The sequence below is a fragment of the Protopterus annectens genome, chromosome 9.part0 (genome assembly GCF_019279795.1).
Source record: "Protopterus annectens isolate FY-2018-M chromosome 9.part0, PAN1.0, whole genome shotgun sequence".
NCBI classification, from domain to species: Eukaryota; Metazoa; Chordata; order Ceratodontiformes; family Protopteridae; genus Protopterus; species Protopterus annectens.
Genome location: NC_056743.1, coordinates 1,815,907,164 through 1,815,926,986, shown reverse-complemented (window position 1 = coordinate 1,815,926,986; position 19,823 = coordinate 1,815,907,164). Strand labels below are relative to the sequence as shown.

Here is a 19,823-nt window from a genome sequence, read left to right as displayed (position 1 = left end):
TTGGAAGATTGTAGAAATGCAAGAATAGGAGAGGCATACAACAGACAGAGTAGGAGGAAAGTTTCTGCCAGAGAGGGTTTGGAGTTAGAAGCTAGGAATGTTTTGTTTCTGTAGAGTGAACCCCTTTTTTGATTTGTCTTTTTAATACAGTGTTATATATGGAGATGAACATTTTAATTGGTCATCCATTATAATGCCCAGCAGCTTAGTGTGAGAATCGGCTTTAATAAGGGTGGTGCCATGTGAAGAGATAGTGAAGGTGGTTTTATGGTGGGAGACAGATTTAGGGAGGAATAGGAGGAGTTTGTTTTTTAGGGGGGTTAAGGATGACCTGGTTGCTAGTCAGCCATTGTTCGACGTTGTGAAATGTGTTTTGAGTGATAGAGTGGAGGTGAGAGATGTCATCTGAGTAGGAGATAAGGGTAGAGTCATCTGCATATTGAATCAGGTAGAGTCATCTGCATATTGAATCAGGGAAGAGGTGCAGGAAGAGTGGATGTTGTTGGTGAAGATGTTGAAAAGAAGAGGTCCTAGAATTGAGCCCTGAGGGATACCAGTCTTGATAGCTAAGAAAGGGGAGCAGGCAGAAAGCCATCTGACTGACTGTAGCCTGTTGGAAAGGTAGTTAGAGAACCAGAGAATAGCAGAGGAGGAGAGGTTGAGATCAGCTAGTTTAGTTTGTAGTTTAGAGTGTGAGACGGTATCAAATGTTTTTGAGAGGTCAAGGAAAAGACATGGCATCAGTAGTTTTTTATCTCTGGCCTCTGTGACAGTATGTGTAAAAGAGAGAAGGGCTGTGGACATGCTATGATTTGGCCTAAAGCCATGCTGAGTGGGGTCAGAAGGTTTTTGTCTATAAGATAGTTAAGAAGCTGACTGTGAATGTATTTTTCGAGAATTTTGGAGAGTGGTGAAAGAATGGCTATTGGTCGATAGTTTGATGAATCAGTGGAGTTTCCTCCTTTGTGTAGTGTTATGGTGTAAAAAGATTTCTAAATGTCAGGAACAGTAGATTCTTGAACTGACCCGGATATGAGCATAGAGACTGGGTAGGCTATTGAGTGAGCTGCAAGTTTAAGAAAGAGAGGAAGGAGGGTATCTGCAGAAGGGGAGTATGATTTTAGTTTTAGTAGAAGAGATTTTATGTAGGCAGTGGGCACAGGGTGTAAAGAAGAAGGTGAGGTATTGGTAGTGTTGGGAGAGGTGGTTGGAAGATTTTTACTTTGGTCCATGGGAATTGGTTTGCTAACAGATTCAATGATGTAAGAGTTTAGAAGAGTGTCAGTTTCTTCAGGGGTATTGTTTGGATAAGGGTTTGGTGTTGTGGAATTACCAGAGTGTAGGATATTATTGATGGTGGACCATATATTTTTAGGATTGGAGTTGTGGGTGAATTAAGCCTCATACTAGAATTTCTTCTTGTCATTGTTGATTTGTTTTTTTGTGAGAGTTCTAAGCTCTTTATATTTTTGGAGTAGTACAGTAGAGTTTGTTTTAGCCAAAGTTTCCAGGTATGATCTCGATTTTTCATGAGAGTGAGGGTGTCCTTGGACAGCCAAGTGGTTCACTGAATGCTGTCACTAGCTTATGGAAAGCTATACAGATTCTTGCATTTATTTTTCACTTACTTGCTTAATCCTTCTGGGAGTCACTCAGAGTCCATACCAGCACCCAGTGGGAGTAAGGCAAAGAAAAATACTGCACACACACACAAACACACACACACACACACACACACACACACACACACACACACACACACACACACACACACACACGCACACACACACGCACACACACACACACACACACACACACACACACACACACACACACACACACACACACACACACACACACACACACAATATTCTCATGGAGTACTTAGAAAGAAAAATTGCCTGATAGTAGTACACCAGTTAACCTGTAAACCATCATCCTTTCTTAAGATACAAAGACAAAAGTCCACATTATTTGTTATTTATTTATTTGACATTTGTTAACCAGGCATGTCTGACTGAGCAAAAGCCCATTTTCAGAAGAGGCCAGGTGTGAAGAGCCCCAAAACAAATATTAATTACAAAATAATAACTACAAATAAAGTTACAAAACAGTCACAACAAAGATTAACAACTATTATATAAGTTTTTTATGGTCTATATTAAATCACTGAGTGCTTAGAAAAGCGAATGCTGATTCATCGACCTCATGTAAGTGAAAGCTTACAATCTTGAACACTCAGAACAGCAATTTATTTCCCAGGGAAAAAATTTACTGTTCCGAGAAGCAAACACACAACACACGCACACCACAAACTATTTCTAATGTGGGGGGCTTCACCCCCCACACCCCTCGACGTGGGAGGCTATGCCCCCCACAGCCCCCTACTTAAATATACTAAATCCGAGACTGCAATACAGTAACAAAGAAGGCAAACTACTGAAGGCGGCCAAGTGATTTCTTTCCATGGGAAAGAATTTGCTTATATGTCGCTTCGGTATTTTGCTGTTCGATCAAGATGCATTCGAGAAAATGCGTCTTTGACCATCTAATAGGGAACCAATTTTTAAATAGATTGAATTAATTAATTATTATTTGCAGTAAACCTCGAAATTAAAATCAGATGGAGTTCATTTTCCTCTTTAACAAAATGTCAACTGTGTTGCCCTCAGAACCATTAAATGGAGTTTCAGTGTGGACAGATGCATTCTCACAAAAGAGTGCATTATAAAACGAGACATGCACTCTGATTACATTCTTAAACAAAACATAGTCAAAATATGTCAGTTAGAGGTAGAGACAGAGGGTTACAGAAATATCTGGATTATCATTTCTCTGGATAGTAGTACTCTAAAGAGAATTTACCTCAGAACAACTGTCTAAAATGTTAAAGCTCTATGAGAAAGTCTAGCTTCCAATGGAGCTTATTCGTGTGAACTTTTAATTTATTGCAGCAGATGACGTCTGAAGAATTGACTTTTTAGCATTGCATCTATTTTGCTTCGCTTTATTAACTTATGCCATTTATAAATAGTGTCAGACACACCCAAGAATCATTAAATCAGCAGCATCACATAGGAAATTAAGTATTTTAAATTTTAAATATTGGAAATCATAGAGAAAGTTTATTTTACTGTTGTAATAAAAGGCGCTGTCTTTACACTGGCCCTGATTTTGTATGAAGTATAGAGCAGCGTAGATAGACGTGAGCAACAGGCAACAGACCCCAAACAAATTTAAATTTCATCATTGTGATTAGTTTAGCATACAATAAACAGACCATCACTAATATTCATTGGAAGGAGTAAGATGAAATGCAACAGCTGTAAAAGAAACCCAAACAATCATTTCTAACTCTGAAAGAACAATATAGGAAAAGACAGGAGACTAGAGTGTTAACCGAATTCTCCTGAAGAATATCTAAATTAAATATAGTATGAACAGGAAAAACAAGTGCTGTGACATCATACTCAAAAAAATATAGCAGTATGAGCAAAATACAACTGATTCCTCAAGCATTGATTTGTGAGGAATTTACAATTATCTTACAATACATAAATAAGTACTTGTGTTTATCCAATGTCAAGTACAAGGTTGAAGAAAAACATTTCCCCTCAGAAAAGATTTGTTAACAGGAGCTATGTGAACGAGCAAGATTTGTTAACAGGAGCTATGTGATGGAGCAGGATTTGTTAACAGGAGCTATGTGATGGAGCAGGATTTGTTAACAGGAGCTATGTGATAGAGCACATTTTCCCTTATAAGGTCAGCTCTAAGTACTGTGAGTTTCTACTTTTGGACTCACATATGTAGAATTATACACAGGAAAAAATTTAACTGTTTTTCAATACTGTGATAACCAACTCAAATATTTACAGATAATTTTTGAACAAAGACACACATTCATCTTTCTCTCACCAAAATTAACTACCAATTTCAGACCATCTGCCCTTACCTGGATTCCCTTTTCACCTGGAGGACCTTCTCTACCAGGGTGACCCTAGAAATGAGAATGAAACAAGGCAATTAAAAACAGGCAAGTTGGTAAGGATACATATGAAACAGACTCCCTGACAAAACTCAACTGCTTCTGAAATTCAGACATTAAAATAGATATTATATGGATAAACATCAACCAATCCTTACCAAGTATTGCAGTGGTTGAAGGTTTGGATCAAGCACCTTTTTAGTGCTGGAAATCTAAGTCCATGAAAAGTACATCAATGAGGGAGAGTGGCTGAAGTGAGTGCCAAGCATCTTTGGAGACTGTCTTGCTCTTCCTGTATGGAAGATGTGCTATTCTGGTTTTTACTTAATGAGAAAAGGAGATCAGACAAGTGGTTGTCGCTTTCCATGGAAAGGGAGGACATGATATGCTGCTGGTCTACTTTCTAGGGAAAAAGACTGCTCCTGCTGTTCTGCACCTCAGATGATCATGTTTAATTTGCCCAAGGGTTTTGCTTCAACACTTTGCTTTCCCATGTCTGTTTGATTGTTTTCCCATGTTTGTTTGTTTTCCTGTGTTTGTTTAATTGCATTCCCCATGTTTATAATCACATGTGGGGGCCTTAAAATTGAATACCATTTAACTGACTCTAAGACTTCTGCATGAGAATGATTAAGAGATATTTTTAAACACTTTGCTGCAGAAAAAGTAAGTGTATTAAAATGCAGAGTGGAGGCAGGGGGTGGGGTGCTGCACCCAACAAAAAATATTTTCTATGATTTTGTTTATTTATTATTTTATTATTTTATTTACATTTGTTAACCTGGTAGTGTCTGTCTGGGCAAGTAGCCCGTTTTCAGTGAAGACCCAAGGAGAAAAGCTCCAGTACATTAATAATTTACTATAAAACAAGAAGTCATAAAATGCGTATTAATAAAATTGCAATTAACAATACTATAGTTAACAAAGTGACTAAAGAAACTAAATAGTTGTAAACAAACAAGTAGTAGAACATAAACAGGTAGGCCACATTCATCATGGCACATGCTATCCATTCTCAGTGGTGGGACACTGCATTGAATATGATGTCCATTTCCAGTGGTACAACACATGCAACATATCACACGCTGTCTATTCCCAGGTAACATGTAGGTGACATAAGCTCAAAGGCAGCATAGCTTACAATATATTTGTTTAAATCTTATGCAAACTAACTTATTATAATTGATTTTGTTTATTTCTCTTTAGAGCATTTGCATTGTGAGGAAGAGTACTGAAATGTTTTTTCACCTCCTGCCACGGGCAAAGAATGGACCACACCCACCACTTATCAGTTTCAAAGCAGAAGGCAAGCACATACTTTAATCCTTGTTAATCATGTGAAAGGATGAGCACTCTCCATTCTGCTCAGCTCCTTCCACAACAGATGGAGAGCTTTAGCATTACTGCTTGTCATCTTCCACAGAGAGAGAAGAAAAAGTGGCATGTTGATTAGGTCCATTCAGAGATAAGAAGAACCAATGCCATATATAAGAGATGGCATGTGCTGTACTGCTTGAATCCATCTGAGGAGAGGTAAAATTGTCCTTCTTGCTAGAATCCTTCTATTAGAAAGTGAGAGCAGATGTTATTGGCTACATTCTACTAGTGGGAAGAAGAACATGTGCCACAGTGCATGGGTTCTACCACAGAAAAAGGACAGCTTGTGATATGTTGCATGTGTTGTACCACACGGAATGGATAACATTTGCCATGATGAATGTGTTCTACCATTGGGAATGGACAGAATGTGCCATGCTGCATGTATTCTACGGCTAGCAATGGAGAGCATGTGCCATGATGTGTTTGACCTATCACTGGAAAGGGACAGCATGTGCCATGATGTGTTTGACCTATCACTGGAAAGGGACAGCATGTGCCATGAGGTGTTTGCCCTATCACTGGAAAGGGACAGCATATGCCATGATGTGTTTGTCCTATCACTGGAAAGGGACAGCATGTGCCATGATGTGTTTTCCCTATCACTGGAAAGGGACAGCATGTTCCATGATGCATGTTTTCTAACAATAGGAATGTAAAGCTTGTGATGTGCTGCATGTGTTAGAGTGGTGCAGTGGTTAAAATTGTCACCTCACAGCAAGAGGTTCTCCGGTTCGATTCTCGGCTGGGGTGCCTTCTGTGTGGAGTTTGCATGTCCTCCCTGTGTTCGCGTGGGTTTCTTCCAGGTACTCTGGTTTCCTCCCACATTCCAAAGACATGCATCTGGAGCATTTCTCCCCAGGCCTCCACTGAAAACAGGCTCTGTGGAACCTAGTTGGACTTTCCCGGTCACCAAATGATAAATAAATAAATAAATAAATAAATAAATAAAATGTGTAGTAGTACCCCTGGGAATGGACAGCATGTGCTATAATGCATGTGTCTTACCACTGGGAATGAAGAAAATATGCCATGCTGCATATATCCTGCCACTGGGAATAGATGTATGTACCAAGAAGCAAGTGTCCTACCACTGGGAATGGACAGCATGTGCTATGTTGCATGTGTCCTACCACTGGGAACAGATAGAACATGTCCTATGACTTGTACTGAACAGCAATTGATTTGCTGCATGTATTCTGCCACTGGGAGTGAGCAGCATGTCATAATGCATGTGTCTTACCTCTGTGAATGGACAGCATGTGCCATATGCATGTGTCTTACCAGTGGGAATGGGCAGCGTGTGCCATGCTGCATGCATCTAATGACTTGTAATGGACAGCTCATAACATGTTGCATGTGTCCTAATACTGGCAAAAGAATGCATGTACCAAACTACTTGTGTCCTATCATGCAAAATGTAGAGGAATGGATAGCATGTGCCACACTGGTTCTATCCTACCACTGGAAAGGAGACCATGTGCCATTTTGTATGTGTTCTTCCATGGAAGAAGGGGAGATGGCTGATGCCATGCTTTTTTCTCCTCCTGGGGAAAGTAAAGAGCATCTGTCACGTTGACTGACTTCTTAGTAAAAAAGGGGTGTGATTTTAGCTGCAGTACTAACCCCAGAATGGGGTCTCAGACGGCAGCAGATGTTTTTCATTACTGCTTCCTGCTGATTCAGCTAAAAGATAAGTAGGATAACGACAGTAAAATAATTGTCATGGAGCCTGATGGCACAGAGGATATTAAAGGCATGTGTTATTAACAACTTTCATCTTGCTGTCGAGGGTTTTATTCTATCAGCATCCCACTTAGATAATGTGTGGCTCTGACATATAATTTAACTAGCGTTTCTTGGCTGAGTCTGGGAAAGGTTTATACCTCATATGACAAAAATAATTAAATACATTTGTCTTCATTGACAGCTCAGTTTTTTTGCCATTATTTGAATTTTTTTGGATGCAATGGCATTTAGCACAACACTCACCTACCAGAGATGGTAACAGGGAATGTAGTATGATAGTATGATACTTAACTGTGAATAAGATAATTATTAGTATGGTACTAAACTGTGCATGTGATAAATATTAGTATGATACTAAACTGTGCATGAGATAATTATTAGTATGGTACTAAACTGTGCATGAGATAATTATTAATATGATACTAAACTGTGCATGAGATAATTATTAGTATGGTACTAAACTGTGCATGAGATAATTATTAATATGATACTAAACTGTGCATGAGATAATTATTAGCATGATACTAAACTGTGCATGAGATAATTATTAGCATGATACTAAACTGTGCATGAGATAATTATTAGTATGATACTAAACTGTGCATGTGATAATTATTAGTATGATACTAAACTGTGCATGAGATTATTAGTATGATACTAAACTGTGCATGTGATAATTATTAGTATGATACTAAACTGTGCATGAGATAATTATTAGTATGATACTAAACTGTGCGTGAGATAATTATTGGTATGATACTAAACCGTTCATGAGATAATTATTGGTATGATACTAAACTGAGCATGAGATAATTATTAGTATGATACTAAACTGTGCATGAAATAATTATTGGTATGATACTAAACTGTGCATGAGATAATTATTAGTATGATACTAAACTGTGCATGTGATAATTATTAGTATGATACTAAACTGTGCATGAGATAATTATTGGTATGATACTAAACTGTGCATGAGATAATTATTAGTATGATACTAAACTGTGCATGTGATAATTATTAGTATGATACTAAACTGTGCATGAGATAATTATTGGCTTGATACTAAACTGTGCATGAGATAATTATTAATATGATATTAAACTGTGCATGAGATAATTATTAGTATGATACTAAACTGTGCATGTGATAATTATTAGTATGATACTAAACTGTGCATGAGATAATTATTAGTATGATACTAAACTGTGCATGTGATAATTATTAGTATGATACTAAACTGTGCATGAGATAATTATTGGTATGATACTAAACTGTGCATGAGATAATTATTAGTATAATATTAAACTGTGCATGTGATAATTATTAGTATGATACTAAATTGTGCATGAGATAATTATTGGCATGATACTAAACTGTGCATGAGATAAGTATTGGAATGATACTAAACTGTGCATGAGATAATTACTAGTATGATACTAAACTGTGCATGTGATTATTAGTGTGATACTAAACTGTGCATGAGATAATTATTGGTATGATACTAAACTGTGCATGAGATAATTATTGGTAAGATACTAAACTGTGCATGTGATAATTATTAGTATAATATTAAACTGTGCATGTGATAATTATTGGTAAGATACTAAACTGTGCATGTGATAATTATTAGTATAATATTAAACTGTGCATGTGATAATTATTGGTAAGATACTAAACTGTGCATGAGATAATTATTAGTATGATACTAAATTGTGCATGAGATAATTATTGGCATGATAATAAACTGTGCATGAGATAAGTATTGGTATGATACTAAACTGTGCATGAGATAATTACTAGTATGATACTAAACTATGCATGTGATTATTAGTATGATACTAAACTGTGCATGAGATAATTATTGGTATGCTACTAAACTGTGCATGAGATAATTATTGGTATAATACTAAACTGTGCATGAGATAATTATTAGTATGATACTAAACTGTGCATGAGATAATTATTGGTATGATACTAAACTGTGCATGAGATAAGTATTGGTATAATACTAAACTGTGCATGAGATAATTATTAGTATGATACTAAACTGTGCATGAGATAATTATTGGTATGATACTAAACTGTGCATGAGATAATTATTGGTATAATACTAAACTGTGCATGAGATAATTATTAGTATGATACTAAACTGTGCATGAGATAATTATTAGTATGATACTAAACTGTGCATGTGATAATTATTAGTATGATACTAAACTGTGCATGTGATAATTATTAGTATGATACTAAACTGTGCATGAGATAATTATTGGCATGATACTAAACTGTGCATGAGATAAGTATTGGTATGATACTAAACTGTGCATGAGATAATTATTGGCATGATACTAAACTGTGCATGAGATAAGTATTAGTATGATACTAAACTGTGCATGAGATAAGTATTGGTATGATACTAAACTGTGCATGAGATAAGTATTGGTATGATACTAAACTGTGCATGAGATAATTATTAGTATGATACTAAACTGTGCATGAGATAACTATGCTGGAGCTTCTGCAGGGCAGTGGAATGTGGTGGGAGAAGATGAAACATTCAGTTTATCTTTACAAAAGCCAAAAAAAAATCTGTTTGTGTGTTTTGATCATTGCTAGATGTTTCATAGAAAACAGAACAAAACAGAAGGAGAAGAAGTACATACGTGGAAACAAGCTTGAAATCCAGAGAACTATAAGGTAACCAAAACAAATCCGACACAGAAAAAAATGTTTAAATCTACTGGAGAGAAAGCATTCAAAATGGAATATCAGGAGACATTTCTCAAAATGATGATGGTGAATAAGTAAAATGTCTGCTCATATCAGAACTCCAGGAAAACCACCTAAATATAGCAAAAGTCTGGAGCAATCAACATTGGGTGGAGTGGAAACAAGGTGAAGTGCTGGGTAAGAGCAAGCATAAAAAGGATTGTTCTATACAATCACTCGTGATATTCCAGCCATGCTGAACTCAGTCCTGCACTTTTTCTGTGTCTTTCAGAAGTCGCATGGAAGAATAACACTTTTGAAGATATCACCACCACATTTTATGTTTAAAATGTAAATATGCATTATACATTCCTTGACATGCCTATGATACATTTCAGAAAATATTTTTAAACTGAACAGTACTGAGTGTCACAGTAAATGAGAAGTTCTTTATATTTTAGTCTCTTCCAACTGCTTCAATCAGACTCAAATTCACTTAACTACAGTTTGTGGTTCTTTCTTCTTGATTTTAAGGTCACACAGCAACTTTGACGCTCATGAAGTACAAGTTTCCCCTGATATTTAATGTTTTTCCACAAGGGTAAGAACATCTTACCCACTAAGGCTGGAAAACTATTACACCTCACTACAAATTTTATATATATATATATATATATATATATATATATATATATATATATAGACACACACACACACACACACACACACACACACACACACACACACACACACACACACACACACACATATACAATTGCATTACCCAGCAAAGTGCATAACTAATTGGTAGTGCAAGCATGCACCTGAACTGAAAGATATAGCAAATCCACTGGTTGACAAATTCAGCACTGATTTTCTACCTCTCCCTCGCCAGTCACCCCGCACAAAATACAACAAAACATAACCCAGCTATCACTAAGGACCAGGTCCTCAATGCACTCTCCAAAGCATTGCATCAGTTGTTCCATATAATATACCAGGATGCCTGCTAAATAGCATAAAACATGACCTATCAGGATCACTAGAGTCAACTAGAGGGTTGGGAGGGTGGCCTAATAGTTAAGGTGTTTGCCTTACAAACACAAGGTGCAGGGTTTGAGTCTCACAAGGGATAATTGGCTAGGCTTAAAATGGCTTGCAAGGGCAGTTAGCTTAGTAGTAATCTATGAACCTATGAATCGTTAACCATAGCCTTTAGACAGACTTTGTGCCATGTGAATGGAGAACTGCAACAGTCATCACTCCATACAAGTGTGAGCCATATATGGATTCCAGTAACTACAGACCTATGCTTTTAACAATTCTCATAAGCAAAGCCATGGAAAGAATTTATGGATATGATTAACAATCATTTAGGAAACCTTAAAACACTGGATCCAATCGAATTTTTTTTTTGTCATGACCAGGTCATGTCTACTTAACCTGATGGCCTTCTTCTAGAAAGTGACCAGACTAATAGATTTGGGAAAAAAAGCACATACTATCTATCGTGACCTGGTGAAGATATTTAGCACAATACCCTACTCGAGTGTTGTAGACAAACTCATAGAACTCATAAAATCCCTGTGTCACCTGCTGGATAGCCAGTTTGGTCACATATATGACCCAAAAAGTTTGGCTGGGGAGTCCACCTCTACAAAGAGGCCAGTCACTAGCAGAATCCCTTAGGGGTCTGTGCAGAGTTTGTTCCTTTTCAACAGCTACTTCTCTGAAATCAAGGACAACGTCAAGGGCCCCTGGCTGACTGACTTTGCAGATGATTGCAAACTAGGTGTAGTCATAGAATCCCCTCCAAGACACTAAAATCCTCCAAGAAGAGCTGACACAAAAAAAAAAAACTGGTGACAAGAGTCGCAGTCTAAAACTTGGTGATAAGTAATGCATAATAGTATCATTTGGGAAGGAGGCTACCCCTGGAAACTACCACAGTGATAGCATGTCTCTAAGAGTAGACCTAGTAGTCATGGATTTGGAGGTGCACATAGAAAGTAACCTTGTATTTGACCATCCTATGTCTATGATAGTAAGGAAATAATTCTATGCTCCACACCTTATAAGCAAGTATATATTCTCTAGGTCCAAGGAAGTCACTGTTACACTGTATTTGTCCCAAATCAGACAACTTCCCCTTCTGTATGTATGTGACCAGGTACATGCAACAGCTGGAACATCCACAGAGGTTCCATACAAAAAGAATATAGGGCATAAACAACAAGTCCTGCTGCATCAAAGGCCTATCCCTGTAGTCTGTCTCCTACAGATTGTTGATGGTGATCTATATCTGGCATACAAAGTATTCTTGAATCCAAGAGTGATAGACCTTCTGCATATCCATAAAACAAATAGCATCACAATTACCATAAATAGTGAATTAAACCATGTTTACAACATAAAAAGGACATGTTTGAGGGGAAGGTATGTGTCTCAGAGACTAGCCTTTCTCTAGAACAGGCTTCTTATCCATGTGAATTAGAGTTCTTCCCTAGCACAATTCAGGAGTAGCTTGGAGAAGTGGATGGGGGAATCAGAAATTAAACTGTGGTCTGGCACCTATGTATTTGACAGTGAGAGGAAGTATGTAAATGCTTAACAATCCAAGGCCTAGCCAACATATACCCCTTAGACATAACTTTAGGGTACCAAAATCTATCAAATACACATTAATTGCATGTCTAGGCTTAAAAACACCCCTGTAGTCATTAGTATAGTATATACATATGAACATATACATATATGCACATATAAAAAATATATATATATATATATATATATATATATATATATATATATGTGTGTGTGTGTGTGTCTCTATATCTATATCTATATCAATATCTATTTATCTATATTGCCGTAATAAGCACACTAAGCCCTGACAGATGAGTACCTTTGAAGTACAGGGGCACTGTAGTATGCGCATCATTACTGTGCTCATGAAATGACTTTTTTAAAATTCTGTTACACAGTCATTTTGTGTGTGAGAGGGTAGTTTATGTTAGATGTGCTTTAATTTATTTTGTACAGCATGATTTGTCAATAGGAATGTTTGGCTTTCTGAGCCCATTCAATATCTGTGTCTGTGCAGGTATACTTGTGTGTGTGTGTGTGTGTGTGTGGGGGCTGAGTGCCAGTGCAGAGTCCTTTTTTATCTTTATTTTTATTGGTGTTATATTGCATCAGTTGTAGAGCAATTTCAAAAAAGTATGAGACAGTAAGGTCAATATTTCTGATCATACTAATAAATAACACCAGATACAACACCAGACTCAAGCTAATCCCCAAGTTACTCCAGTCATGAAGGAAAACAATATTTCAGCAAAATATAATGCTATTTTGTCTTTCATATGGTTTGTGCTTTCTTTTAAAATGGCAAAATAGAATCCCGTGAAGCTATTGTTTCCATTTTAAATACCTTCACTTTGCTTTATCAGCAAAAAATGTGGAAAACTGAATATATTACACTGGGCAAAAGAAGCAATCTGCAGTCTAAGGACTATAAAACTAGAGTGAGACAAGTGTAAATAGCGTACATGTTTTTATTTATTTTAAGTTTGTAACCAGGGGAGTGGAATAGTCTATATGGAAGACACATTTCAGGTACAGGCCAGAGCATACTGAAATAATTTGTCATACAGCAATTATTACATGGCAAACATAGTTAGAGCAGCAATTCAAAATCAGCTATGCATATCATCAGGTAACCACTTGAAAGGTGTACTACAACAGTTGCACTGTATAAAGTCTTCAAATTTTAAACAGTTCTCTTGTTTAAGTGTGTGTGTGTGTGTGTGTGTGTGTGTGTGTGTGTGTGTGTGTGTGTGTGTGTGTGTGTGTGTGCGTGTGTGTGTGTGTGTGTGTGTGTGTATGTGTGAGCGCATGTCTGTGTGTATGCGTCTGTACATATCTGAGATGCCATCGCAGAGAATGACAGATGTACAGCTGAAAGCAAAGTTTTATTGCTTACAATGCAACAATAGTGCGATGAGTCATACATAAAACTCTCCATAATGTTGCCCTGTGTACATCAGCCAGCCATGCAGTACTATGCAGAGGTGTCCCAAAGGAGCAGCATATTTCAGCCGCTATACTGCTTTATTCCTTTATTTGCTATATGTGACTGCTGTCTGTGATGCATATTTTGTGCAAGTTTTATTATTGTGATGTGGATACTTTCTGTTAGTGCACATGACTGTAACCATTAAAACCAATTTCAGAAAGGCACTGAATGTTTATTACATGTTAATTTATATTAGCCTACCATAAGGATTGAAATCCATGGGTAAAACTGAAAGTTTGATTTGTCTGATACAGAAACTTCAGCTTTTTTACTTCCATGTTCTTCTTTACATTTGGCTATTAATAAACCTCCTTTCAGTTAAATTTATCGATGATCCTGAGAAGTACTTACAATTGGGCCATCTGCTCCTGGCAAACCCTGAAGGCCTTTTCTTCCTGTTGGACCCTATTTCAAGACAAAAATAGTGACATTATACAACTGGATATTAGTTTCTTCTTACTTTGCTTAAATGCAGTGATTCTCAATTTCATAGCTTATGCCACCACATTAAGAACACGGGTTTAGTTATGAAATCCATATAGTGTGTATATAGTAAAAGTGATGAAATAAACAATACCTAGTCACTGGTACTGACCAACTCCAGCGGCTCTACAAATTCAGCAGTTAAACCCCTGCTTATCGTGCCACTCTTAAAATTGAGGCTGAATAAATAATAACAGGGTCATTCTTTCTATGATCAATGCATCAATGCATACGTTTATATGTACATTCACCAAACCACCACAGCAAACAGAGCCTAGTCAGAAACATCATCGGGTCTCTGTGATATCCGATCCAATGACTCTCACTTTCACAATGATAATTTTCATCTCCATACTGGATGCCTGCCTTTAGCGGGGGAGGGGGTCTTTATTTCCCTTCCACTATCTGGCATATAGGAAGCAATCTATGAAGAGTGTTAAGAGGACAGCAACAGGGAAATTAACCTAAAACTACTTTCTAATAGACATATAAAAATCATATCCTTGTTCTACTGCACAATGAAAGTATAGTTGTGTAAAAGAATACCATAACAGTAGGTGTTCTTCTCTTCACTGTTGCAGAATTCTTTACATTAGGAACCTCCTGCGAAGGATAGCCCAACGGCCAGTCAGTATACTTATAGTAGTCGTACGTCACACATATGGTCCCAGCACAAGGCATAGGCCATAAAGGTAACATACGGATGCACACACTCAGAACTGTAAAAGCCCCAGGGGGAACAGAATGTCCCCATGGACAAGGAAAACATGTGCATCCAAGAGGGCAACAAAGAGAAGAGCCCCTCAGCCAGGAGGGCAAGAAAAGAATTAGAGCAGAGGGGGTAGGAACAAGGGAGTGAATACTGCAACAGTGAACAGAAGGACATCGACTGCTATGGTAAGATTTTAAACAACGATACTATGGCCTCCCATATCACTGTTGCAGTGTTCTTTATGTAAGAGAAAGTACAAAATCTCAAGAGGAAGCTTGGGAGGAGGACAGCACAGAAGAGTCCTTCAGAAACCAATGCAGGGTAGCCCTGGCAAAGCAAGCCCTGGCCCAGGAAATAACATCCAACGTTTAATGCTTAGTGAAAGTGTGAACACAGGACCAAGTAGTAGCCACAAGGATAGAATTGGTATCCAACCTCTTGAGAAAGCATCAGAGCAGGCAACATCTTTGGTAGAAAGAGCCTTTACTAACGAGGAAAGACTTTCCATGAAAAGAATAACAAAAGAAAATGGCCTTAGAAATCCAGGAAGAATGGTTTGCTTCAAACCAGTCAAACTCAAAGTCCTGCAATAAGAGGTAACAAAAAGCTGCTCAGATTTGTGAATAACTTTAGTTTTGTCCAAATAATATCTGAGCTGTATATGCAAATCCAAAGTGTGAAGAACCTTCTAACTGGCAGATTGCGGAGAAGAAAAAAATGGAAGGAAGAGATCACATGGCCACAGGGGTGAGGAAATCTTTTTATGTTCCACAACTTATAAGTAAGAGCATGGCATCTAGCTCCACAGCGGTCATTATCCCCGCTATACTCCACCCTTATCAGACCAGTCTTAGAGTACAATGCTCTCTTCACATATGCAGCAAAAACAGCAACCTCAAAAAGAATACAAGGTGTAACAAATCTACCTTATGCAGAGCACCTTAAAGCCCTTTCCCTCTACTCAGTCTCCTTTAGACTGCTGAGGGGTGATCTATGTCTGACTTACAAGGCACCCAAACCCCCCACAGTTATGATTCTCCTGTATATTTGCAAGTCAGACAGTACTAGAAATACAAGGTTTAGGGAATTGAATTTTGTCTGTGGTTTAAACAGAATATGCTGGAGAGACAGATGTGTCGCAGGGACTGCCCCCCTATGAAACAGGCTTCCCATCCATGTGAAGCTGACTTTGTCTATTAACCAGTTTAAGTGCAACCTAGACCAGCGGATGGGAAATAATAAATTTACACTGGGTCTGACACCCATGTCCCTTATGGGCAGAGGTTAACTTATAAATGCCTGTCCCTCAATGTCCTATTTGGATACAGGACATCATTATTCGTTCAGGAAAACTTAGCTAGGCTTAGAAAGGCCCCCCCATGGTCATTAGCTAGTGACAACCTATGAATCTATAAATCTGTGACTAGACTGATTGAGGGGCAACTCATTAACCACCTTGGGCATAAAATAAGAAATGGTACGAAAAGACACCTTGACACTGTGAAAAACTAAGAAAGGAGAAATGGCCATGACACAAAAATATCCCTGGTGGATAATGGACAGATCCCAAGAGTCTGTTGCGATCCTTAACCAGTTTGGAAGGGACAGAGATAATGGAACCTGGCTGAGGGAAAGAAGAAACGCATTGTCAAATGGAACCTGGCTGAGGGAAAGAAGAAACGCATTGTCAAATGGAACCTGGCTTGTCCTGAAAATCATGTTCCTAGGTGGCAGAAGTCTGAGGAGAATTAGCAGGAGGCACTCATCTGGAACCCATCTTGTCCTTAGATGAAGGGCCAGACTGCCTCCAAAAAAGTATATTTGGAGGGATAATTTCTCTGAAACTTTGGAATAGAAGAAATGAAAGTATGTTTCAACTCCTGCAAGGCTTTACCCTTATCCTGGACACACTTGAAAAGTTCTGCAGCAGCAGCACCAAAAAGATTTTTATTATCCAGAAGGGCCACCAACAGTTTGGCCTTAATATCATCAGGCAAACCCAGAAGACAAAGCCAAGTGTAAAGTCTCCTAACTCAGCCAAAGGCAGCAGCCTTGGAGGAGGCATCAGCAGCATTGTAGCTACATTTCACAGAGTGGGAGGCAACTTGGGAGGTACAACCCAACAGAGAAAGGGGAGAAGCCTTTCACTCAGAATCAGGAAAGTCTGAAATTACTTTGTAAACCTGGAAAAGGAGAGCCAATAACATACCTAGTCCTATGAGTCTCTTAATTGATGGCAATAAAGGATAAAGTGGCAGCAATACAAAGCTTTGTTTACCGAGCTTCTCCATTGCACTGCTATGCTTATCTGAAAGTAACAATTTGGTGCAGGACAATAATTTGGAGGCTGTCAGAAGACACAGAAACTACAGAAGGGTCAGCAGAAGGGCATTTATAAAGACATTTGCACTTCTAAGGCACTTTGTTAAATCTATCAGGTTTCTTGGGTTCAGTGGGCTGAGAATCATGGACCACAGAAACTGCAAAGAAAGTATCCAAGGAGGCAGCCAGAACAGGAAGAACAGCCTATGACTGAGGAGGCTCAATTTAGAGGTGCTTGTAATACCTTTTCTGAATGTCAGAACAATCCTAGTTAATACATTTCAACATGCAGGCAATATTTCCCATAAAGCAAAGTTCCACCAAGAGAGAATCAGGACTAATAGAATCCTCTTCCTCAGAACCTTAATCCAAAAGGGAAGTAATTTGAGAAGAGTAAGCCAGGTACTCCTCCCCAGAATCCATATCCTAATCCTAACAATCCGGTTCCTTGGGTCATTTAAAAGGACTGCAAGACCAGGGAGAGACAGACACAGACACCCCTTGAGGAGACTTTAAAGCCATCAAAGTATTGAATAACCCTTGACTGTAATCCTGCCATTCACACTGGGGATCCTTAATGACAGGCGGAAATACAGTCGGTTTTCAGTTTCTTTTCTTGTGGGATGTCCATTAAGTATAGTGGGAATCTCCTCCCTAAGATCCACATAATCCCTCTCAGTCCATTGGATATAATCAGCTGAGATTCCTCTTCAGTTCCAGGATCAGAAGTTTGTAAATCATCTCAGGATGTGTGAGAAGTCAGATACATGCTGGCCTCAGATGCAGTCATGGCAGATGAATTTAATGCAACCACCAGATGATCTTCTGAGCCTCAAGGAAGACATCTGGAAAAAGCTAAACAGCAGCTGTATAAGACCTAAGTTTTTTTTTTCTTGACAGATGGCTGGCCATTGGGATGGGAAGATTCTGCCATAGCAATTTGAGCCAATAGCTTAAGAAGTTGGTTTTCAAAGTAAATAGATAAGGAGGAGAGACAATGACTTATGGTCTTTGGGACAAAAGCCTGACAGACAGTAGACAGCACTGCATATGGTCATGGGAAGCACCCAAACAAAAAAGACACTGGTCATGATGGTCTTTATGAGGAATCTGCCTCCTACACTGACATTTCCCCTTTCTGAATGACATGAAATCAATAGCACTAAATATAAGGAAAATATAAGAAGAAAACCCAACAGGGCACTTACGAGAAACACGGCTTGGTAACCAGCATGCAGAAGGGCATTCAGACCATCTTTTAATGATGGTGTTTGGAGTGGTAGCAAAGAAGTTTTGAGTGTGTGCATCTGTACATCACCTTTATGCTCCACGCAATAGTGATATGGAAGGACATCAAATGATCACCACTGGACATTCCATGTGTGCAACTACAACAGAAAGTCTATCAAACATCTTGAGGCAATGTGTTATATAATACAATTCTATATGAAAGAAAAGGATAAGAAATTATGTACTTTAGACTAAAAGGATTTTCTTAAAATAAATATGGAAAAAGCATATCCATTCTGAAATGGCCACAGTGTTAAGAAGACAAAGCAATGCGTGCAACTTATTTCTCACAGTTATTTATTTATTTTTTTGAGTTTTAGTCTCGTGTGGATTTTAACTTCACCACAAAGAGATTGCACACCTGCCTATACCAGCATTGAACATCTGCTCATAAAGTAAATCTGCACCTTACATTTTGTACTTGATGAATAAAGTATGTTGTGGTGCTTTAAGCTGTTACACCTGCACACATGTGCTCGTGTGCTTCAAGCTGTTACTCCTACATGCGAGCACAGCTTCAGCTTCACGCAGACACTACTCAGGAATTTATCCATTCAAATCTAATCTCAGGTGAGAGCAGCTTTTTACACCTAGAAATAATCAAGACATTAAGTGTGAGAAAGTTTGTCACAAAAGCAGAATTCTCAGGGTCTTTAACAGATTAATACAAAAATGGACGAGAAACAGTTTTACACATGCGCCCACACACTCACACACACACTTTTGTCTAGCACATATGTACATTCGTATGCATATGTAGATAGACAGATATTTTATTTACTGATTTACTGTTTGTAGAGCAGATTAGTCACACTAGGCTAGTAGCCTCGTTTTAGCAAGAACCCAAGGTGGTATTTATACCACTAGGGAAAGTTTGGCCAGGGTACTTCCTATACTCTTTTCAATATGTCCCATGGAATCTTTTATAACACCTGAGCTACCAGCAATGCAAGCAGATGAAATCTTTGTCTCCCCCCCCCTCCCTTATGCTGCAGTGTCAGTAAGTGATCTACCTGTTGTGGGAATAGAACCCACACTTTTTTGCATCAAAGCCAAGTGTAATGCATGTTGTGCCACTGAGACTGCACAAGTATTGACATTAATATGGCAGTAGA

General features: G+C 38.2%; 1 protein-coding gene across 1 annotated transcript in view; it reads right to left on the bottom strand.

Moving 5' to 3' along the window:
- COL5A3 (collagen type V alpha 3 chain) overlaps positions 1 to 19,823 on the bottom strand; it is a 1,727,233-nt gene that overhangs the window by 965,211 nt on the left and 742,199 nt on the right. The window contains exons 24-25 of the mRNA XM_044084684.1: positions 14,253 to 14,306; positions 3,956 to 4,000 (exon numbers count right to left, since the gene is read on the bottom strand). Of these exons, the coding sequence (XP_043940619.1) occupies positions 3,956 to 4,000; positions 14,253 to 14,306 (99 nt within the window). The remainder of the gene's footprint in view (positions 1 to 3,955; positions 4,001 to 14,252; positions 14,307 to 19,823) is intronic.